This window comes from Octopus bimaculoides, chromosome 9, assembly GCF_046866305.1.
Source record: "Octopus bimaculoides isolate indiv1 chromosome 9, ASM4686630v1, whole genome shotgun sequence".
Lineage (NCBI taxonomy): Eukaryota > Metazoa > Mollusca > Cephalopoda > Octopoda > Octopodidae > Octopus > Octopus bimaculoides.
This window is the reverse complement of record NC_142936.1, coordinates 72,997,018-73,022,433: the sequence shown is the minus strand read 5'-3', so window position 1 is coordinate 73,022,433 and position 25,416 is coordinate 72,997,018. Positions and strand designations below refer to the sequence as shown.

General features: G+C 35.8%; 1 protein-coding gene across 3 annotated transcripts in view; it reads left to right on the top strand.

The window, feature by feature from the left end:
* The window catches only part of LOC106869090 (GTPase-activating protein skywalker), a 68,706-nt gene that overhangs the window by 37,543 nt on the left and 5,747 nt on the right, over positions 1-25,416 (top strand). The window contains exons 7-9 of one of the 3 annotated variants that reach the window (XM_014914615.3): positions 5,856-6,068; positions 14,549-14,629; positions 24,287-24,445. In XM_014914615.3, the coding sequence (XP_014770101.1) occupies positions 5,856-6,068; positions 14,549-14,629; positions 24,287-24,445 (453 nt within the window). The remainder of the gene's footprint in view (positions 1-5,855; positions 6,069-14,548; positions 14,630-24,286; positions 24,446-25,416) is intronic. The other 2 variants (XM_014914616.3, XM_014914617.3) reach the window with 2 other exon arrangements.

Sequence of the window (25,416 nt, the reverse complement as noted above, 5' to 3'; positions counted from 1 at the left end):
TTGTTAACTTTCTATAAGTGATAACATATTTTTTCTCTTGCTTTTTCACCGCAGCCAAAAATTGTGACTTTTTCCTTTCCCTGTTTAGTATGTTATTGTTCTCTCCAAACACCAGAATACTTCGTTATACAATACGAATTCATTCAGATGTTATAATAATGTGTTTATTAGCGTCCATAATGTTGCAACTTAACCTATTCATGGATATTAAGGTTTACGTCATTTGTCGGTAATTTTTTAAGGTTATATCAAATGTCTTTTGCTCTGGTTAAGATGTTAGATGTGCATTTTTTTTAAAGAGAGATTTGGTTGTTGTTTCTAGTGAGGTGGAGCGACTTTGTTCTTTAGGCCACTAACTACCCTGCTCAAGCATTCCAACCATGATCATTCCGTATTTTAAGGCTATGTTCATCAAGCATGCCATTTGCCTTCAGATGGTAGTAATTCAGTCATGGGCAATCTTCGGCCCGCAAGACTTCCTGAATGGGGCGCACCTAACAAAAAATTACCTTGAATTTATTTTAGTTGTACAGCCCGCCTACTAATGAGCCATGTCTCGTGTGACCCGCTTTTCGGAAAAGGTTGCCCATACCTCCCATACTTGAGAACGATGCAAAGGAGATTTGACTGTTATTTCATGTAAGGTGGAGCGACTACGTACAGCATGCCTCAATGATCCTGTTGTGTTGTTCTTAACCCCAGGTTAACTGCGAACACAGAAATGAAAAAAGAAAAGTGTTTCATCTGTGACCATCAATGTTTGGTCTAAGCATTACATTTTCTAATGTGTTTCTGTATTTGATATTAAGCAAAGGTTCACTAACGGTACGCCGTGAAATTTAAGACAAATAAGTTAAATCTCTAGAAAATCCAAATTAATTGTTTCAGCATGTTTAAAAATGTATTAATATATTTATTACATGATTAATAACGTAAAAGCGGTGTTATTGTATGGGGCTGAGACATGGCGAACAACAGTTAAGTCAAATAAGCAAATACAATCATTCATCAACAGATGCTTGCGTAGTATTACTTAAAATCAGATGGCCCGAACACACAAGCAATATGGAGCTATGGCAAAGAACGAATCAAGTTTCGATTAGGGAAGAAAAAGTGGAAGTGGATTGGTAGCACAATTAGAAAGGACACACCAAATGTAGCGAAAAGTGCTTTACAGTGGAATCCGAATGGATTTAGAAAGAGGGGTAGGGCTAAGAACTCGTGGCGTAGATCAACACAAAAGGAACTAGAGAAAGGGAGACATTCATGACACAGTATAAGTACAGAAGCGAGAAATTATGCGACATGAAATTCAATTATAAGTGGCCTATACTCCGCGTTGGAGGGTTAAAGGCAAGAAAGAAAAATAAAATAAAGAGCACTCCATCGTTTTTATCTCGGAAAAGTGAAACTATTTGTTCGGCAAGTTCCGTAAAACCTTTTTATCACTTCACTTTTTCAGCTTACATACACATAAACATAAATACACAAAAATAGACAAGCGATTCGTGAAAAAAAAAAACATTTATGTGTGTATCTACGTGTTGGCGTGTGTGCACGCGAAGTTGTTTTTCACTGTTCAGCTGCAAAAAAATAAACGTTAAAAAAGTAAATTTTATACATAACTTGCCGAGCAAATAGTTTACTTTTCCGAGACCAGAAATGATGGATTGCTAATTAAAGAAAGTGATAGTTTTCAATATTTTTTTAGTTTCAAATCAGTTTTTTAAAATTTAGCTTTCCATACAAAGTGAGCCAGTGATGATTTCTAGTGTACCACGAAGTCAAAAACATTGTTAACCACAGTTATGCGGTATGGTTTTAGGGTGATTGGCTGTTATTTCTGGCATGTCGAGTTACTGTGTAGAGGCTTCTCCTTCGCTAATGTTGGTAGTCTAGTGTCGGCTTTTTTGTCAGTTTTGTGTAGTGACAGGGCAACAATTGATGTATTAAGGAAAATAATAAAATGGGTACCGCGGGTCTTCAAAACAACCTTTTTTAACAATACTAAATTATGTAGCTTTGATTAGTCAATTAGAAAGTGAAAGAGGGAGAAAAGAGATAGAGAAAGGAAAAGACATGAAGGTAGAAAAAGAGAGGGAGAGAAACAGAGGAAGAGAGGGGAGGCTGAGAAAGAGAACTAGAGGGAGGGAAAGGAAGAGAAATAAAGGAAGGGAGGGAGGGGAAAAGAGCGAAGGGGAGAGAAAGGGGTAAGTGAGATCGGTTTGATACTGAGAAAGGAAGAAGTTTGTTTGATCTCAGCGAAAGTATTGAAGTGATCAACTGAGTTGAAACTGCGCTCAAACACAGACAACCGTTGAAGAAGTAACTTTCGAAGATGAGAGGGAAAAAGCCTGCGTCTAGCAAGATCAGAGAAGTAAATAAATATTTAGTAGAACATCTTTTTTTCTTGGATAACTTGGCGTTTCTTTTGTGCGTAATACGTATATGTAGTGTGTAATCTGTATATTTGCATGGATGGATGGTGATAGAGACATCTTAGGGAATCAGTTTTATTTGCTTTTTAATTTTATTTTATGTAACTTTTTTGTTGTATTCACCTCGAACCATGATGTCTTTCAATCTTGTAGTAGGACAATGCTGAGGACTTCGTCTATTTCCTCCCCCCCCCTTTTTTTTTAAAGTCTGATTTAAGTTAATTTTTCCTATACGCTCAAAAGTGATAGCCACATTATTGAAGCCAAAACAAAACAGGTAATTCTATGAATTCATATAATGCTTTAATTATTTTTGGATCTTTTCCCTTGGGTAAAGATCTTTATTTTTTGTTAAAAAACAACAAAGGCATATCGGTGTATAAAAACGTTTGATTCATGTTTTAAAATGGTTAATGTTTTTTTTTTTTTTTTTTTTTTACGAAGGGAGTCTAGTTGTAACTCGCCTTTCTGTTTATTTAGGACTTCAGCATCTAATATGCATAATCATTAGCGCGTCGGACAAAATGTTTAGCGTCATTTTTTCGGCTGTTTATGCTGTTAGCTCAAATCCCGTGGAGGACAAGTTTGTCTTTCATCCTTTCGGGGTCGATAAAATAAGTACCAGCCAAGTACTGAGAAAGACTTCTCGTCCAAATTTAAAAAAAAAATTTTTTTTTCCCCCAAAAAATTCCCGTTTTCGGATACGGAGATTCCGGAAAACTGCCAAAAATCTACATTTTGAAATTTTTGTTCCCCCACCCCCCCAATTTCTTCATTGTTCCACCTTTATCCCCAACTCTAACTACAGAAACTTTAGGAAATTTTTTTCAGAATCATAATCTCCGTATTTTTCCGCATATTTTGAAAAAGAAAAACAATTTCTGGAAAAAAGTTTAAAATGAAGAAATGGTTGGGGGGGGGGGGGGGGGGGTCATTTCCAAATGCCGATTTCTGCCAATTTTTTGGCCGAATCGTATTCTCCGTAGCCGAAAAGTGGGGTTTGTGTAGAAAAAAAAATTTAATTGGGCATTCAATCATAAATGATAACGAAGCTGCTAACATCTAGCTTTCGGCTGCCTTGGTTCCTTCTGTCCACCATCCTGATTGGTTCTTATTTGCGCGGCAATTGTCCCCATGTTCTGCTTGCTAGGGGGCTTTACGTCCAATCGTAGCTTCAGATAAAGTCACGTGATAGAGAGTTTTACTGGGTTTCCGGTGAGCCCTATTTCGCCTATAAATAAGCCCGATCCAATGACGGTAGTCTTCTTCGATTTCAGATCTCTCACAGGTCTGGTCGTTGACCACATATACAGAGCACAGCTACAGCCAGTTCCAGCGCCGACGTGTCTTCACCAATGTACTGTCTACCATTGGTCGTCACCAGTTTGTAATACCGTCTACGTCGCCATCTCCTTTGGTTCGCACGGTCGAAGTATTAGTCTTGCCAAATAGTGGGGTCGATATAATCGACTCAAAATTAGTTTGTTTTTTTTGCGTTTGGCATTCTTTCGGTTTGTTGAAAATAATTTGAATTGACTCTGGCATTTTCTGCAAATCTTGGTACACATTAAAATATTTCTTTTTCTTTCATATTCATGTTCCTTTAGTAATTAAATCATCTTTCATAAATTATCACAGACTTTTCGGTAAATTTTTACGAAAGAAAAATTTCCCAAAAATCCGGGGCGGTGAACCACCAAAATAAGGGATTTGCGGGAAAGTAGGAGGTCAGGGCAGTTGATTCCACGCTAAAAATCGTGTTTTTTTTTTGGGGGGGGGGGGTTGTAAAATGCATGGTAAAAATTTACCGGTTTTTCATAGTTTATTCAAAATGGTCACGCGGTTCACTTCGAAAAAGAAAAAATAACACCAATTTTTTGCCTGGAATCAAGTATCCTGGCTTCCTAATATGCCGCAAACCCCTAATTCTTAGTGAACCGCGTGCGGGTGTACTTGTCTAAATTGGCAACACTTCCACCTGTCCCCCCACCAAAAAAAAAAAACATCCTCTTAAAAATTTTTGTTTTTTTTCGGCACAACCCCTTCAGCTACTGGGAATACGAATCTGCAAAAAAATAATTGGCAAAAATCGACATTTTCTAAATTACACCCCACCCCCATTTTCTTCATTTTAAACTTTTTTCCCTTTTTTTTTTCTTTTTTTTTTTTAATATGCAGAAAAATACGGAGATTATCATTTTGAAAAAGATTTCCAAAAATTTTTGTAAAATTTTTCTTTTTTTTTAAGAATTTTTTTTTTTCTAAATATGTGGAAAAATACAAACATTATGATTCGGATAAAAATTTGAAAACATTTCTGTAGTTACGGTTTTAGGGTTAGTGTTGGGGAAAAAGAAGTCAAAATTGAAGAAGTTGGCAGGGGTGGGATTTGACAATGCCGATTTTTGGCAATTTTCCAGAACCTCCGTATCCGAAAACTGGGATTTTAGGCAAAAAAAATTTTTAAATAAGCAAATTTGGGAGAAAATAGCGGTGAGGGGGGGGGGGGGTCTTTCCTTCGTCATTCAGATGATATCATTTATACTGATATCAAACGTTTGAAATTATCTAGCGCACCAAAAACCGTAATTTTCACAATCCATAGGTTATAACTGCAAGCAGCGAAATCCAAATTGTACAATTTTTCAGTTTTGACATTTTCAAGTCACCCCTTACCCGTTTTATACATCTAAGATTACATTTTTTTCAGAAAAATAAAATAGTTCAAAATGTAATTTTTTTTTTTTTTCTTTTGTGGTCCTTTCCTCTCATTTTCCGTTACGTTAGTTAACGTGCATTCCACCGTCGTAAAAAAAAAAAGTTAACGGTAAATTGTTCCAAAATCTGAAATTAAATTGATACAAACCTGAAGTGACGATAATGACTTACCAAAGTTTCATGAAAACATAGGGAAAATTGGGTTAAACTAAAGCGTTTGACCTGAGCTCAAAAAACGGAAAAAAATTAGTGTAATAGGTGTAGAACAACTTGCTGTGAACGAATATGAAAAAAAAATGCGTGCTCACGAAAGGGGGTGACGCATCACCGGAGCCAAGAAACAAAAGAAAAATAGTGTAATAGATGTAAAACAATTTGCTCTGAACGAATATGAAAAAAAAAAATGTGCGCTCGCGAATATCGGGAAAATGGCCAGTATGGATGGACCAATTCTCAAAATACACCTGTAAAAAAATAAAAGTATAAAAGAAGGGCTCTTGCCTTGTTGATCAGGGACCCATAGCTTTTATGGGTTTTTCCACGAGTAACCTTTGAAGTGCCTCCCCACAGATGTTTTTTTTTTTTCTTTCGCAAAACGCTTTGTATATTGTTTTATGTTGTTCTTTAATGTTTTGATTTATATTAGCCCTTGTGGCCAATAAAAGAATTATTATTAATGTTATTATTTTCTGTTTTCAGTTAATCTTTGGAATACGAGGACTTAACAGAAAAGAAATTAGAAAATTTCTTGTGAAAAACGAAATGCTTGTTAAAAGTCGTGCCAAAGCCCTCAATACCTCTTTGTCGAGCTGGTCGCTCGGAGCAGAACCCCAAGACGGTGCTAGTACATCAAAAAACTTCATGGGAACTGTCATACAGTCTCCTTCTTCTTCTGTTCTCAGTCTAGACAATGTAAGTTATAAAGTTATGTATTAACAAAAAAAAAAAGAAAATTTATTTACTGCAGTTCATTTATCAGGTAACATCATCCCATCATCTTCATTGTTGCAATGTCCACTTTTCCATGCTTGCATGGATTGGATGGAACTCACTAAGGCAGGTGTTCTATGTCTAGATGCTCTTCCTGTCACCAACCCTCACCTAATTCCAAGCAAGGGAGTTTCCCTATGGCCAGACATATTTTTGAAGAACATTGGAAGCCAATGGCACTACTTGCATGACTGACACACATTTACAACAATGACAAGACAAAGCAACACATACAAACACTCTCACTCTCTCTCTCTCTCTCTCATGATGGTCTTTCAGTTTCTTTCTACCAAATCTACTCTCTGACTTTGGTTGGCCTGAGATTCTAGTAAAAAGTATCACATAGTGGGACTGAACCTGAAACCATGTAGTTGGGAAGCAAACTTCTGAACCACCCAGCTGTGCCTACACCTACATCACCAAGACAAAAAAAAAAAAGAGCTAAGTTCATGTTAGTATATATAATGTTGGAAGTGTTAAATATTTTAATTATAAATATTTGTGAGGTGAGGAAATGAGCTAATATATTAGTCATTAAGCCTCACTACATTAAATATGTCAGTGTTAATCATTAAACATGCCATAGTTAAATGAGATGGTAGTTGCATTTGTGTGTAGAATAAATAGTTTAACATTTTCATAAATTTATGTAAATTTAATTTCAATTTGACTTACATTAACAATTATTAACTGACTCTATGGATATTCTACAATTTAATTAGAAACAACCACCAGGTATTAAAGACCATGTATAAAGTATTTTATTAAGCTATATATGTGTGTGTATAGTTTGTACTTATATACAACATAAAGTAAACCAAATTGAACAAATGATCGAAACTGTCAATTTGGAATTATTTCAGGATAAAAAAATATATTTCATAAGTCTTCTGTTAGTTCTCACATATATGAATGCTAATGACATGCACACGTAGACAGTCCACACACACAGCTAATTGTCCTCTGTGCATGTGTGTGTGTCTGTATATGTGTGCATATGCTAGTAGCATTCATTTGAATCTCGCACTCGCTCTCTCTTTCTCTCCATTGTGCACACGCTTTTGACCATCGCTTTTCCACAGTGTAACTGATTGTTTACACCACAGGAATCTATCGTCGGCAAAAGCAACAGAAAGAGTACTGTGAAGTTGCAGTGGGGACTGGAGTACCCAACATTTCGGACAGTTCCTACTTCAGAGTAAAGGTGACGGGAAAGAAATTAAAAAAAAATAGCAATGGAGTTTCACATTATCTATGTTTGAGAAACTGGTTGCAACTGGGCTTTTTTTTTTTTTAACATGAAGCAGCCACATGGGAGTGCATTTATGTAATCATCATCTAGCTTGAAGTGGATATTTGTTGTTTGTTGTATTTACTCAGTCTAATTACTTACCAGCCAGGAGTGTATGTGTGGGTCATGTGACTCCAACCACATTTTACACTGGGCTACATAAACTTTAGCATGCATACATTTCTCTCTACAAAACACAGTTATGTTGTATATACAGGCATGCAGTCATTGCATATAATTTCATGAATCCCTACATAATCCTTTGCTCATTCATGCTTACTCACATGCACATCCTGCTCATTCACTTTCTTTTTCTCTTTCCTTCATTCTTTATCGCTTTCTATCTTTCTCAAACACATTTTCCTCCTCTTGCTGTCTCATTTACTCTCTCTCTCTCTCTCTCTCTCTCTCTCTCTCTCTCTCTCTCTCTCTCTCTCTCTCTCACACACACACACGAGTAATGTGTTGTCTTACAATTTTTGGTGTTGTTTCTGCAATTGATTTCTTTTGTGCCTCAATTTTTTTTGTACCCCCCCCCCCACGCACACATTCTCTTTTGTTCTAATGTCTGTCTCAGATACTCAGAAACTCTAACCTGATTTTGCTAAGTTCAGTTCCTGGCGGTGTCGAATTTAGAAGTTATCAATTTACTACCTCTCAGGGTCCTGTGTGTACTTGACTGTTTGAGCTTGCCATTTCATTTAACCACTCTCTGTGGTTAAATGAAATCCAGACAATGAACAAGTGGAAAGATGGAGACTTTTATGTCAGGTTTTTTTTTTTAATTATTTATCTATTTTAAATTATCTATAGGAGAACTGCTGTTTAGAAACAGTGATGGTGTACCAATAGCATGCATGTATATGTTTTGGCAGTGATATATTGTATGGTTTTAACCCTTTAGCATTCAGATACTGTCAAATATAGAGCTTATTGATTCACTTTTGAATTATTCGTGCATTATTTCATATCTTCAAGAGTTTGATGAAGTGATTGTTTATTTTTATAATGACATTGTAGGGTAGGTGTGAGAGGCTACATCCGACTGGTTTGAACATAAAACCGGTAAATTATTTGGGCTAGATATGGCTGGTCTAAACGCTAAAAGATTAACTCTTTAGCATATATATTACTCTGTCAAATGTAATGCTTATTTATTCACATTGTCTTGAATTAATCATCCATTATCTTGTGGCTTCAGAATTTCAATGATGAAATTGTTTATTTTTACTATATCATTGTAGAGTAGATGTGAGAGGCTGGATCTGGCTGGTTTGAACATAAATCAGGTAGATTATTTGGGCTGGATATGACTGGTTTAAATGTTAAAAGGATTAAACGAAATGCAATGGATTTTGTGGAAAAAATTTGCCATGTAATATTATGTTACAGAAAGTTTATTTATAAACATTTACCTAAAACTAGAATATGTGTAAGTGACATTCCAAATATAGAATTATTGTAGAAATTAAAATTTTGTTATGCTAGGCTAAAAAAAGTTAAACAATGCTGACTTAAGCTCTAAGTCACAAAGTTGCATGTGAAGACATGTTGATCTACCATTGCATCTGTTGATTAAAGCACAGATGACTTGAAACTAAAACACCCAAATTTAATTTCCATTAGTTAATACAAGCATGTAAAGCTGTGAGGATCAATATAAATACATTTATATTTTTAATATGCTTCTGCACCTTGGACACAGATGGCATGTTTTTTTCTCTATAGACTTTGTGTGTTAAAACGTATCAAACCAAGATCCAAGTGACGTCAGCAGACTACCAGACATGGTGTTTTGGTGTGATTTTTGCCTCTTCAGTTGCAGACACTACCTCAGTCATTTGGAACTTAGGCTCACATATATATTATGTATATATTGTGTGTGTGTAGAGAGAGAGAGAGAGAGCAAATAAAACATCTGCTGTTTTATGCTGAAGTTTGCCAAGCTGGAATTAATTTAGTACAAGCACACAAAACAGTAAGGACAGATGTATGTGTGCATTTATTTTTAAAATGCTCCTGCATACGAGAATGTGAAAAGCCATTCACTGTGGGAATTCTTTGTTCTCAGAGAAATTTTTCTCTGTAGATTTTGTGTGTAAAATCTCTTGAAACCAAATTCCAAGTGATTACAGCAGGCTGCCAGACATGTTTTGGCATCATTTCCCCTTCTCAGTAGCATGTACTATCTCTGTCATATGGACTCAGACTGGAACTTTTGCTCTTATATATAGGAAACACCAAACAATATATATATTGCTGTCTGCTGTATAACAGTGAGGGTCTATATGAAGTTGTGTACATTTGTTTTTAATATACTCCTAGTCTGCTGATGTGAAATGCAACTAAACTCTGCATGGTTTAACCCTTTAGCATTCAAACCAGCCATATCCAGCTTAAATATTTAACCAGTTTTATGTTAAAACTGGCCAGATCTGGACTCTCACACCTATCCTACAATGTCTTCCTAAAACTAAGCAATCACATCATGATTAATTCAAAATAATGTGAATGCTAAAGGTTCAATACACAAAATCAATTGAGAGAAACGGAATCTTGCAGCAAATACTTTTCACATTCCATTGTGTCAAACATGACTGTGGTTATGAAGTTTGCTTCCTGACCACATGGTTTCAAGTTCAGTCCCACTGCATGACATCTTGGGCAAGTAGTTTTTTACTACAGCTCCAAGTTGAACAAAGCCTGTTTTGTGTCTCCTTGTTTTGACATCGTGTAATGATTGTAAATGGGTGTCATTTCTATACAAGCACTATCATTCATTTCCAACATCCTTTGGAAATATGTCTGGCCAAGGGGAACTATTACCTTGATTGGAGAAACAAGTGAGTGTTGGCAACAGGAAGGGCATCCAGCCTGCATAAAATTTACCTCACAAAGCTCAGACCAATGCAAGCATGGAAAAGTTGCCTGTTAGAATGGTGATGATAATTTACAATTTTGATCAGTTTCATCATCTTGTGTCACATAAATCAACAAGTTGGCTGTGAAGTAAACTAGAATTAGTGAAAGCAATACTACATTTCTTTCTGCTCTATGATATTAAAATGCTGCCTAACAGTTGACAGTAGCCTTCCTTCCACATCTCCAAACCTAGGCTTCCTGTTAACGGCCATGAAATAGTTCAGCTCTAATCAGTTGTTGACCCATATTGGAGTGCTTCTCAACTCTGTGGAATGGTGTTACTACTACATATTCAAATCTTCTAGAATGTATAGAGAACAAAGGGCGTTTGGCAGATTGTCAAAGAGCCAGTCATTTGTCAGCACATTATAATTACTAGCATGTAGCCGAAGGCATTCTGGGGTGGGGGGGGATCTCTCTCTCTCTCTCCCATTGTTACTACAACATCCTTCATTCCTCTGAACTCTGAACTAGCAGTCTGCATCCTACTTCTTCCCACATCTATCTGATAAACTGACACTATAAAGATATATATATATTAATCAATCATTCCTCTATAATCTCCCTCTCTGTTGACATTTTTTCTACAAACATTGACTTACAGAAGATCAAATCGAGCATCATTTGCATCAAGCTCACCATCATCCTCATCAGTCTGTTTTCCACATCAATCTTACTGTTGTTTGCATCAATCTCCTCACCATCATTGTGCATCAATCTCTTCACCGTTGCTCGCATCAGTCTCTTCACTGCCATTCACAGCAATCTCTTCGCCTCAATCCCATTGATCTCCACTGTAGACATCACCTGAGCTTTGCAGAGTATCAATAATTATTGGGGCCTGAAGTATCTTCTAGCTCTGTAGAGAACAGCCAGTTTTGGGGATACAGTCCCAACTATATTAAGGATAGGCTTTTATTGGAAGAGGTGAGACCCAAAAGTTGAATTCCTTCTGAGGTCTTTAGCTAAGTGCTGCTCACAATTAAAGAGCATATGGCATGATGATGTTTTCTTGGTGTGAGTTGCATTGCGTATTTTCATGTTGTTGAGACAAGATTGGCCTATCCCTATTAAGATCCTTTTATGGTCCCTATTCATGAAGTTAGATGTCCTTAATTTGTAGACTCATGCCCCCATATCAGATCCACATGGTATCATTAAAGAAGCTGCATCTACTCTGTAGAGTGTCATCTTGATTCTGTCATCTCTGGTTCTCAGTCAATTGATTTCCGTTTTTGCATAGCTTGTATTCTAACCAAATGGTTGCTGTTTTTCATGCTGGCATTTTCATTGTTTTACAATATCAAATTAGCTGGAGTCAATGTTTTGTTTTTCATCATTTAGCATTTATTGGAGAAGATAAATATCTCAATTTGAGACTTCAAGTCCAGCAAATGATATCTAAGAATTGAGAGCATAACTTTTTCTAGACATTACTAAACAATATGTTAAGCTGTTGGTTAACCCCTTGTCATAGTTGATAGAACTGATTTATGAGTTAAAGCTATCAAACCTGTGATTATACCATTTTTGTTTTTCTCGGAGTGGTTGGCGTTAGGAAGGTCATCCAGCTGTAGAAACTCTGCCAAATCAGATTGGAGCCTGGTGTAGCCATCTGGTTCACCAGTCCTCAGTCAAATCGTCCAACCCATGCTAGTATGGAAAGCGGACGTTAAACGATGATGATGATGTTTTGTTTGTTTTTTCATGAACTGTGTACATTTGGACTACATTCTTTTTTTTTTATGGCATGGCAAGATGTGTTTTAAAGATTTATTTATTTACTAATGTACCTATGCTTGACAGTAATAATGGCAAATATGTTTATTTGACCCTTTTGATACTAACCTGTCTCAGACCACCCCAGGTTCTGTAATACGAATTCACTGTTTTAATGTGATTTAAATTTAAATTAAAATCTTCCATCAACATCCTACCTTAATTTATTTTCCAAAATCTAGCTTTACAGTTACTTTACTAAATTCTTCATTATAGTTGAAATTTATTGAAACAGTGTATTTTGACAGAAATATGGTAACGGAAGGGTTAAAGGTATTGAAACTTGAAAATAATTAAATGAAGTTAAAATATCAAACGCTGTTTCTTTTTTAAATACAGATATTTAAACTGCTGATCTTTCTAACCAATGCTACAACAGAAAAATAAATGTTAATACAAAGTCTGTCCAAACATAAACTGTTTTAAAACAAATTTGTTTACTTAAAATTAATGTCCACTTCTCTATGCTCATATGGGTTGGATGGAATTTGTTGAAGTAGATTTTCTACAGTTGGATGTTCTTACTGTCCCTAACTGTCATCTGTTTCCAGATATGTTTTCAAGGAAGTTTGGTAACAGAGAACACCACTTGTATGATGATGACATATATATATGACAGGCTCTTTTCTTTTCAGTTTCTATCTACCAAATCCTATTGTGAGACTTTGGTCAGCTAGGATCTATAGTAGAAGACACTTGTTCAAGGTGTCATGGAGTGGAACTGAACCTAGTTCCATGTAGTTGGGAAGCAAACGTCTTTATTTCATATATATTGGCCATTAAGGCCTCACAAAGAGGGGACAGACAAACATAAAGAAGCTGCGGGCTGGACACAGACATTAATGAGATGAGGGTGATAACAAAAAGGATGAAATAGAAATGGGAGGGGCACCAGCGCCCACTGACCGATAACCCAGACTGATAAGCAAACTTCTTACCACACAGCCACACCTGTACCTCCTCAGAAACGGTTTCCTCCACTTTTGGGGCACCTTGCTCCCAACACTTTTTCTATTGTTGGAAAGCATTTTTAGAAATTTCAGAGATAGTGCACAGTTCTTTATTCTTTTACTTATTTCAGTGATTTGACTGTGGCCATGTTGGAGCACCGCCTTTAGTCAACCAAATTGACCCCAGGGCTTATTCTTTGTAAACCTAGTACTTATTCTATCGGTCACTTTTGCTGAACCGCTAAGTTACGGGGACATAAACACACCAACATCAGTTAAGTGATGGTGGGGGAGACACACATGCACACATACACATATATATGACGGACTTCTTTCAGTTTCTGTCTACTAAATCCACTCAAGGCTTTGGTTGGCCCATGGCTATAGTAGAAGACATTTGCCTAAAGTCATAATTTTCTTTTTAACCACATCCACATATTCTCCACATTTTGCATATGGACATTGTTATTTGTCAAATCTACAAAGTTCTCCTGATGCACAATCACTTTGTGAGTGTACATACCCTCCCCTCGTTATTTCCCCTTTAATTTTTATTTATTTTTTTAAACACGGTATACTGAAAGATTACCGTGTATACCATATATACTCATGTATAAATCACAATATTTTATACTTGATTTTAACTGGGGGGGGGAAAAAAAACTGCAGTGTTACTTATGGGACACAGATAAAACTGAAAAGAAAATAAAATTTATATAAAATTTAACACTAAATTAGGGGTGTGACTTATGTGTGTGTAAATAGTCACTATATCCTCCAGATTTTTCGTTGTTCAACATGTGACTAATTGCGAAGTTGCACTGGACATATTTACTCTAACATGTTTACTGCTGATCCATGGCATCATATGGTTGTTCTGAGATTGAAGGTCAAAAGTGCTTCAGTCATCAACGCTCAGTGCTGGTACTGGTTTAAAAGTATGGTTTCTTTTTGACCAGACTTTTTTGTTATGTTAAAGGCATGTCATCATTTTTATGTCTCTTATTGTATTTCAGGAATAAAATTAAAATTTGGGGGGTTTTTTCTCCCCCCGCTTTCTTAACCCTTTTGATACCTGTCTGCTGGAGGTCACTTGTGGTTCAACGATACAAACTTCCTGTCTTAAAGTGAAATAAATTAAAACCTTCCATCAAAGTTTCATGTTTATTATATGATGTGAACATCATTTTATTTATGACAGTTATTCTGCTAAATTCTCTATTTTGAAAATATATTGAAGAATAAAGCCAGTGCTTCTCCACAGAAATATGGTAACAAAAGGTGAAAATTTTCGTTTCTTCTAAAGAAGACCGTTTTGTTATTTTATGCATATATATACCCTATATATATATACCCTATTATTAATTGACGATTCCCTGCCCTTATTCTTGTATACCCTATATATATATATATATATTTGTTGTTTTTTCCCCCCCAACCCTTTCTCTTTTCCTTGGAAGCAGGCCCAAAAACGACGGTCTATGTCTGTTGGCATGGTTACCCTACCAACAATGAACTGTCATTCTCTACCTCAGGCTGATGTGAGTATATCTACAGGTTGCCCCTCCTTAAGCCTGCATGGACATGTTATTGTCTCTCTATGTACATCTTGCCAAAATATGCACGTTTGGTCATTAAAGTCATTCTGTGTTGTTATAGGTAACCACTTAGGGAATTGTTATACTATTTTATTGCTTACAATTTTTTTTCATTTTTAATCTTAATTTCTCAGAGTTCACCACCAGCTTTTATAGTCAATGTTTATCTAGCTTGTGCTGCTATTTTTTTATGTATGCCTTATTTTTTTTTCATATTTTTTTTTTAAACGTCTGTGTCCACTTTTTTTATCTGTTGAACACACTTATAGGAGAAATGCAAGATTGTTGACACGCTGCCAAACATTGACATGGCAAACACTTAAACAAGATTTTAAATATATTGGTGACCTTTCTGCTTCTTTGTGGTTTTTTCGTTCCATAGAACAGACACTAAATTTACTGAAATGTATTGACAGTAAAATTAAGCTTACATAAATCCTAACAACGTACGCTCTTTCTCCTTCACTCTCTCTCTCTCCTTCATACACACATACAACAATGTTAACACTTATACTAATGCATACTTTCTCATTTGCTAACACATCAAACATAACATACAGGTTAATGCATTCACCTCTCTCTTCTCTCTAACACATACTTTCATATATGCTAATTTGCAAACACACATGCTAACACATTAAACATAAATAAAAGCTAATACATTCTCTCTTTACACACAGTAATACTGATATAAACAATGTTAACCAGCTTACACATACTAATATATTAATACACTCACACATGTTAATATACTCATACACATACATTATCACTCATGTTATCTCATAACACATGTGCTAACACACACACATTGAAGTTAGGAATATTTAGATATGGATTTTATTTGAATTGTTCCAGAAGTTAAAAATGCTCTATTTTCTATTTAATCTTTGGGTGCCCCAGCATGGCCGTAATTCAATAACAATAATTGTCCATTCTTTTAAAATGGCAGATGTTGTGATCTGAAAAAAATCTGGCTCCTCTTTGTAGCAGGTCAAGTCACCATCATCATTTGAGATATGTAATTATTGATATTTGTATGGATATTACAGATATTAAGGGTGAAGCTGGGTTGAGGGGAAGCCGCTTACTGGACCTCGTCTGGGATTCAAAGAGCCAGCCTTGTCAGACTGTCATCATCATCATCGTTTAATGTCTGCTTTCCATGCTGGCATGGGTTGGACAGTTTGACTGAGGACTAGCAAGCCAGAAGGCTGCACCAGGCCCCCAATCTGATTTGGCAAGGTTTCTGAATCAACATCATTTTATGTCTGCTTTCCATGCTGGTATGGGTTGGATGGGTCATCACAGTCTGAGTTGCTTCCTATAAAGAACTACAGTTCCCAAAGACTGCTTGTATCTATCATTTGATTCCACAACTGGATGTCCTTCATATACTTGCTAATTTACAGAATGTAGTAGGTGCATTTTGTTGTGGCACCAACACTAGTGGGGTTGCATAATCCTTGGTAAGACAGGGCTTGAGGGATCCCTCGCAGTCCTACATTTTCTCTGTTTAGCTGACCACTTTACAGTAGATCTAAATTTGGAATGGGAATAACGAGAACAGGAAGTCCAGAAATGACTGTTACAAACATGAGGAGAGTGGAGTAAATGTAGGTATAGAGAGAACTCAATATGCAAAGGTGTGCACATTTGCATAGGTGACTTAGGAGAGGAGTTGGAGAAAAAGGATGATATTAGCGGGACCAGCATGGGTGGAAGGAACAAGAGTATGATGGAAGAAAACAGGGTTATATAGTGGTTGGTAGGAGAGAGAGAGAGACAGAAAGTGATTAGCAAACAGCAGTACGTTGTTAGAGAGGCTGGAATGCCACAACCTCCCATCTCTCTCTCCATGCAAAGTTGAAGTATGTATGTTATATTTTTGATAAAGTGAATACAGATGCAGCCATGGCTGTGTAGTAAGAAGCTTGGTTCCCAACTACATGGTTCTGGGTTCAGTCCCACTGCATGGCACTTTGGGCAAGAGTCTCCTACTATAGCCTTGGATTTGGTAGACAGAAACTGAAAGAAACCCATCATATGTGTATTTTGACAAATGACGTTGGTATGTTTATGTCACCGTAACTTAGCAGCTTGGCAAAAGAGACCGATAGAATAAGTCCTGGGGTCAGTGCCTTTGACTAAAGCTCTTTAAGGCAGTGCTCCAGCATGGCCACAATCAAATGACTGAAGCAAATAAAAGGAAAGAAGGAATAAAGTAACCATTGCTTTGTAACATCTGAATGAATGAATAAAACCAACAATTACATGGTCAAGTGTCTCGAGGTATTTAGCCACTCAACAAAATGAGGGCCCATGGGGGCTTTTATGGTAGCTTGGGATGATGATCATCATCATCATCGTCATGAAAACTGAATGGTTTCACTGCTATTTACAGACCTGAAGCTTAACAATAACCACTTTAGATGTGCTGTTTCTGGCTCCCTGTTCTCAAAAACTGGTTCAATAATAATAATAATAAACAAATTAAGTTGTGAAAACAAGTTAAAATAAAACAAAATTGAGAGCCCCTTTCTCTCCTACCACCAGTACCTCACCTTTTGAAATATATCAAAATAGATATTATAAATCTGCACAAAGTACTTAATCTGGTGTCTAATCTTCTAAACACCTTTCTGTGTTAATGGGGTCAACTTCATATTACATGTCTTTTTTTGTTTCTTTTTTTACCTATTTGCTTTTCTATCTTGACCTTTATGACTTTTGGTTTCCTGTTTCTTATGTAACATAAACATTTTGTTCTTCTCTCTAAATAGCCACTCTTCCTTCTCTCCTTATGCTACATTACTCTGTCTCTCTCTCCTTCATTCTGCACTGCTTTACCCACATTCTATATTATGCCATTGAGGCTAAACTGTATTATACTGTACAGGCTACACTACATTATGCTGTCCAAGTTGCCCTCTACTGCTTTCCTGTCTGCACTCTATATTGTTATCCAAGCTAACTATATTATGCTGTCAGAATATACTCATCACTGTTGCCCAGTCTATTCTCTATACTGTTGTTGGTGCTGCACTCTGTAATTAAGCTGTCCTTTTACACTATATTATAGTGTCCAGCTTACACAGTCCGGTCTATACAATACATTGTATTGTCCACGTTATGCTCATTTACCAGTTTGCTTTTGAAATGTTCACCTTTACATAGACTCCACTCTCATTGCAACTCACTTTTCTTATCTGAACACCAACAAAGACTTAAGCTACTAAGCTCAAGATTCCTTTTCTCCCTGCCATTCATCTGTCATCTCTACTTCTTCCCAGTTCAACACCAGCAACGACTAGCAGTTGTTACACACATTCACTCACTCTCACACACACTGGAAATATTTTGTTTTAATTAATTAATCAAATGAGAAAGCTATAAAATATACCAGCATCAATTAGTTGATAGCCTTTCTGTTAAGATTAACTGAAACGCAACTCGCATTGGAGTATTATTCACGTATCTGGAACTGTGCTGTTTACATATCTTGGAAATATGGTCACAAAAAATGTTGACACCTCACAGTATCTTAACTGATAAGAGAATTTTTAATAATTATGAGACACAAGTATAGCTATGCAATTCGGAAGCTTTCTTCCCAATTATGTGGACTTGGGTTCAGCTCCTTGGGCAAGTGTCTTTTGCTATAGTTCCAAGTTGACTAAAGCATTTTGAGTGGGTTTGGCAGAAACTGAAAGAAGTTCATGTATGTATGTATCTTTGTCTTGATACCATCTGATGATTGTAAATGAGCAAATCTATCATAAATGTGATGTTGCTCGTTTTCCAGTCATCCTTGGGAAAGTGTTTCCTAGCTTGAAAATTGGTGACGGGTAGGGCATCAGGTCAGAAAATCTGTCTTAACCATTTAGCATTCAGATTTTTCTGTCAAACGTAATGCATATTTACAAATGTTTGTTTTAAATCTAATCATACATTATTGCACAGCTTCAGTATTTTGACAGTGATAATTTATTTTTAGAATGACATAGAGTAGGTGAATGAAGCCAAATCTGGTCAGTTTGAACATAAAACAGGTGGTATATTTGGGCTGGATATGCCTGGTTTAAATGTTAAAGGATTAACAAATTCCATCTGGCCTATGAACAAATAGATGTATACAGTGTACAAGCCTCAGAACCTTGTATAGGAGGAAATAGAAGCAAATTGGGTCCATGTGACGTTTTCTTCAAATAATGGTATCAAATGCTTCAAAATGTAAAAATGAACTTGAAACACACTTTGAAGCATGAAAGCATTGTTATTTTAAAATCTACTTATTCATGCTTGTATGGATCAGATGAAACTTTTGGGATATTTTCTATGGAAGTAGTGTCCCTCATTTACAGTGTTCTGTGAAAATATGTCCAGGCCATTGGGAAAGGTTATTTTTGTATTGGAAACAAGTGAAGGTTGGTAGTAGAATGGACATCCTGCCGTAGACAGTCTAGCTCAAAAAATTCAATGCGAGCATGAGAAATGGATATCAAACCATTGATGATGATAATGATGTACAAATTTAAGAGTAACGCATCAACAAAAATGTCTTTGATAAGACCAAAATGTTTGATTTATATCTTTGAGCCTTAGAATTAGAATCAAAAATATTTTCTTCTTCCACTGATTATTAAAAACAGAATTAAATCATTCTCTGTATTCTTTTAGCACTTATTTGAATTTAAAGTCTGGTATTTATTCAGTCTCTTTTTGACATGAACAGACTAACACTGTCAAGTAGTGGAAGACAAAATCTCTCACACACACACACACAGGTTTTCTGTTCAGTTTCTGACTGCCAAATTTACTCACAAGATACTGGTTGGTGCAGGGACTGAACCTGAAGCTATGAGGTTAAGCAGACTGTTTAACCATATAGCCATAGCTTTACAAATTCTATTCAAGTACTCCCTACCTGTAATAATATTCATAACTGCAATATAGCCATTGCTGCTTTACATGCTATGTGTATCAACAAAAGAATACTGCTAAAAGGGTAAGCCAAGATCTCTCTCTCTTTCTTTCTCTCTCTCTCTCTCTCTCTCTCTCTCTAAACACACACACATAGTTGCCCCAATAAGTTGTCATAAGCCAATGTACAACAGGCATTAATATATTAGGTAATAGAGTGGGCATATTATTTATACAATTTTATAAATTTAGTTTCATAAAAGCCAATTCATGTTAACAAATGGTTTCGTGTTGAAGGACCTTCCAGATGTGAAAAGGTAAATTAACAATAATCAGACATGGCTGAATGGGAGAATATAGCTCAGGTTCTGAATGGAAGGTGATTCTTGGACCGCATGATGTGTTGTGTTCTTGATCAAAACGCTTCATTTCACATTGGTCTAGTTCACTCAGCTGGCAAAAAAGCGAGTGTTCTTGTGATGGACTGGTGCCCTGTCCAGTGGGGACTTTATACACCAAAGAATCCAGGAAATATCCCTGTGTGTCTATATGACTCAGGAAGAAACTTTATTTCCATCCTGAATGGAAGAGAGTAGATCAAGCTACGCTCTTCCATTCAGCCGTGTTTAATGCTTGTTAAATTGTCTTTTTACACTTGGAAGGTTCTTTAACATGAATTGGCTGTTATGAGACTAAATTTATAATATTGTATAAATAATGCATGTGTATGTGCATGTATTCATTTGAAGCGAGCTGATTTTAATCAGCTCCTATTCTTCAGTTTCTCATGATTGCACATTTGTTCAGGAGTGAGGGAGAAGTGCAAAAGCAAGAAGTATTGTAGTAGTGAACCCTCATCAGCTTCAAACAGCTCAATAAACTCTATTACACACATTGAGTAATTTTACTCCTGCTTGTACACAGAAGTATGTATCATGTATATGGAAAAGGTATAAAATGTCTTTTTTCATTGGTGCAATGTTACAGGAAGCTTTACGAGGCAGCAGAGATTTACTATTCTTGTTTCCTGTCTATCATTTGCCTTCAAGTTTTCTTCCTTTACTTTCGGGCTCAAGATTCTTTAATGGAACACTTCAAAATATATATTATCTTATTTTTATTTTGTGGGTTAAAACTGTTTGGGTAATATTTTTTATTCTTTCTCTACAGCCTAATTCATCTTCACTGGATGATTCTGATAACATATAAAATGGTTAAAAATCTATGTATATTTATGTTAGTAAAGTATAAAGGTAACTTGAAATGTTATGAATCATTCCATTTTTTCCTTCTAGAAACAAAATACAATTAAAGAGTAACTTCAGTTTTATATAACTGGCACTCCTTAGGTTACAACAACGAGGACCCTAGTTGATCCAATCAACAGAACAGCCTGCTCGTGAAATTAACATGCAAGTAGCTGAGTACTCCACAGACAAGCGTACCTTTAATGTAGCTCTCGAAGAGATTCAACATGACACAGCTTGCGACAAGGCTGGCCCTTTGAAACCTGGGTACTACTCATTTTTGTCTGCCAAGTGGATTGTAGCAACATGAAATAAAGCATCTTGCTCAAGGGCACATGTGGCCAGGTATTGAACTCGTGACCTTATGATCATGGGCTGAAAACCCTAACCACAAAGCCACACACCTTCATATATATATTGTAATATAAAGATTCTAAACTATTAAAGTACATTTTCTATAGTGCATACATTGTCTGATATAGACCTCAATGTATTGGGTAGAATGGATAGATGTTTATTCACACTTGGTTGAGATGTTTGCAATTGTGATGAACAGCCTAGCTTGGGATGGAACTCCAAGCAGACTGCCAACTTCCAATACACTAAACATCTCTCTCTCCCACCACATATATATGTGTGTGTATATATATATATATATATATATATAATGATGATTTAGGCATAACAATTCTATGCATGAATGCCAGACTTCTTCCAGTTTCTATCAAATTCACTCAAGGATTGTGTTGGCCTGGGACTATAGTAGATGGCAATTGGCCAAGATGTTTTACAGACCGAATTTGGAAACATGGTTGAGAAACAAACTTCTTAACCAGGCAACTATGCCCCTGTGTGTGTGTGTGTGTGTGTGTGTATACACACCCACTAACAATCATTTCTATGTAGTCATTGACAAGAGTTTAAATATAATTTGATTTGCATTTGTCTACCAATTTATGTTTGTCTTTTGTGACATGTATGTATACATAAAGATAGGTAAGTAGATAGACAGATATGTATGGTGGTGCAACAGTTTCTTACTTGTAAAGTTTCTAATGAATTATTTTGTTCTGATGAAAAAATTGCTCGAACCATAAATGTTTATTTATGCATTTATTGTTTTGCACCATTTTTTTGGAATATTGTTTTATTAAATGGTTCTAAGTTCTTACCTTATATCATAATCTCAACTTTGCCCTTTTATACTTTTGTCACTCGTACCTGGTGGTTAATGGATAAATTCCTGGTGTTCACCACCTGCCATTGTCCTGACATTGTTGTCAGTGTTAGCTTATCTTTTTTCTTTCTATGTCTTTTATTTGTTTTAGTCTTTGGACTGTGGTCATGCTGGAGCACTGCCATGAAGGGTTTTTAGTCGAACAAATCATTACCAGCACTTACTTTTTAAAGTCTGGTACTTATTCTATCATTCTTTTGCTGAACTGCTAAGTTACAGGGATGTCAACAGACCAACACCAGCTATCAGGCTGGGGGTGGAGGGACAAACACATCAAGACACACCAACATAGATATATGTAAATGGCGGGTTTTCACAGTTTCCATCACAAAACCTTGCTCAACCTGGAACCATAGTAGAAGACACCTACTTGTGTTGTGCAGTAGGAGTGAACCTGAAACCACATTGTTGCAAAGCAAGCTTAAGCTTCTTAATCAGTTTTTTTTTTTTTTTTTTTTTTTTTTTTTTTAAGGCTGTAATCATATATGAAAATAAATTGAAATTTTGATTGGTTGACCTAATATTGATTTTGACAACTATGTAAATTAGCATTAGCATACATTGACCCTTTTGTGATCATATTTCTGTTAAGACTCTATTTATGTAGATCAATTAAGATAAAGTGAATAAGAATTGGTAAGGATTTTATTCCATAACTAGCTTTGTCATTAGAACATAACAAAAGCTGCTTTGTTAAATTATTAGATTATTATGGAAAATTTTAATTTGAATGCAAACAGGCATTTTTGTGACAGATTGAGAGATCATTTCAGGTAAGTTAAGCACTTAATGTTTGAGCCATTCAACTGTGTGTTTGGCTATTCACCAAGTGGTTTGATAGTTCATGCCCACTCAGAAAAGCATCTCCATATAAGTGCTTGCATGACAGAATGGTAAAAAGTTTGCTTACCAACCACATGGCTGTGGGTTCAGTCCCACTGCATAGTCCCTTAGGCAAGTTGTCTTCTACTTTAACTCTGAGCTGACCAAACCCTTGTGGTTGGATTTAAACTGAAAGAATTCCATTGTAATCATATACATTTATGTTTATGTCCCTGTAATTTTGTGGTTCGACATGAGACTGATGGAATAAGTACCAGGTTTTAAAAGATAAGTACTGTGGTCGATTCATTTGACTATAATCTTTCAAGGCAGTGCCCCAACATGGCCACAGCCCAGTGACTGAAACAAGTAGAAGATAAAAGTAACTAATGAGAATTATGTGGTGAGAAAATTAAATTTTAAAAAATTGCCAGTATTGATTTTTGTCTTTGAATGGTGCTTTTGTCATTTTCTCTTTTTCTATTATAAGGACTTAGCTATATTGCATCTTTCCAACGAATACTAAATGGTTAAGTTCGTTTCACAACCATCATGTTCTGGTTTTAGTCCCTCTACACAGTCTTTGGCAAATGTCATTTTCTATAGCTTCAGATCAATCCACACCTTGTGAGGAAAATAATGGAGACAGAAAGTGTATAGAAGCCCATCAGGTAGATTGTAGCTGTAATTTAAAAGGTGCAGCCTTGCCTTATACATGGGTCACACTGGTTCTGTCTAAGAACTAGTTCCACTAAGCATTCATTGGTAATTCAGTAGATTAAAACAAATTTTCATAGTCAAATGATGGAGATCACCACCAACTTCAAACTAGCAGCTCTTAGTTGAAAGTTCTTTCAAGTATGTTTTGAGTAATAATAAATTTTAAAATTCTAATCATAATTTTATATTTGAATTAATTTAAGGCCTAAAACTAAATTATTCTCCAGTGTTTTCTGTAATGAATATTCAATTGTTTGATCAACTTAACTACCTTCTCATCGAATTAGTAAGTGGCTGAGTACACCACAGATATGTTTACCTTGTCATATAATCCTCAGGTACAATTGGTATCGCAAAGAATGTGTCAAAACTGGATCTTTAAGTCAGACAACCCTTCTGCACAGTTTCCATCTACCCACCTTCACTTATCAAGCTTGGATTGACTTGATGCTCTATTGTTAACAGGCACTTGTCCAAGCTGAACACTGAGGAATTGAACCTAAGAACTTGTGATTTATAAAACAAACTTTGTGACTATTTAGCCATGCTGAATGAGAGCTCGATTAAAATCTTTAATTATTGACAACTGTATAAAGTTGATACAAAGCTGTTTGATTTTCATGTTTCTCTTTGTTTTCTTATTGTTTTCAGTTCTATGTTATATGGAGTTGGTTGCCAGCTCGATCAGCTGTTTGCCAGCCTAAACTGCTCTACACATCAGAAGAACATGGCGTGAGCTTAAGGACGCTTTATGTTATGACAGAAGAATACGAACCAACAATCATTGTTATAAAGACTTTAACCGATGAGGTAATTATATATTTATATATATATATTATTTATATATATAAGGTGATAAATTGAATATTAATTCAATTTAAAACCAAGTGACCTAGCATATAAAAAATCTGAAAATTCAGAAAAAATTGTACTACACGTGTATAAGGGATGACCACTAGGTGGACATCCACAAAGAAAAATAATGTTCTCCAGAGAATATTATTTTTCTTTGTGGTTGGGTTGTTGATGATCTTTCTAGCATATTGGATATCCACCTAGTGGTCATCCCTTATACACGTGTAGTATATATATATATATATATATATATATATTTCTAATTGTGGTATCTAAAGTATGTGTGTGAAGGAAGGGCATTACTAATACATAACTTGTGGATTAAGCTTTTTAGTTTCTTGGAGTTCAGCTAATTTAGGTTAGTAGAGTGTAAGAAAACAGGAGCTGTTGTTGTTTAACCCTCAGTTCAGTACCTACCAAGCAAACCTAATGAAAGGTATTCAAGTTGTGACCTTGTGATAGTAGCATATAATTTAAGGACAATTTTTTTTTGTTGCTATTTCTAGCAAGTTGTGCGACCACATAGTTCTTTCATTGATTCCACGAGAGCGCAGGGTAACATCCTGTAATAATAACTACTATCTTATAAACATTCACTTAGCTTGACACCCTTGGGACCAGGCATGTTTTGGAGTTCAGAATTTTTCAGATTTTGGAATTGGTACTACAGTATAATTATAGGGTATATTTTTGATTATACCAAAACACACGCACACACACTGGACCTTAGCACAATCTTCTGGTTTGACAGTTCCTGTCAAACTGTCCAACCTATGCCAGCATGGGGAATGGATGTTAACCCTTTAGCATTTAGATTACTCTGTCAAATGTAATGCTTATTCACATTGTTTTGAATTAATCAAGTATTATCTTGTGGCTTTGAGATTTTGATGATGATGTGGTATATTCTTAGAATGACTTTGTAG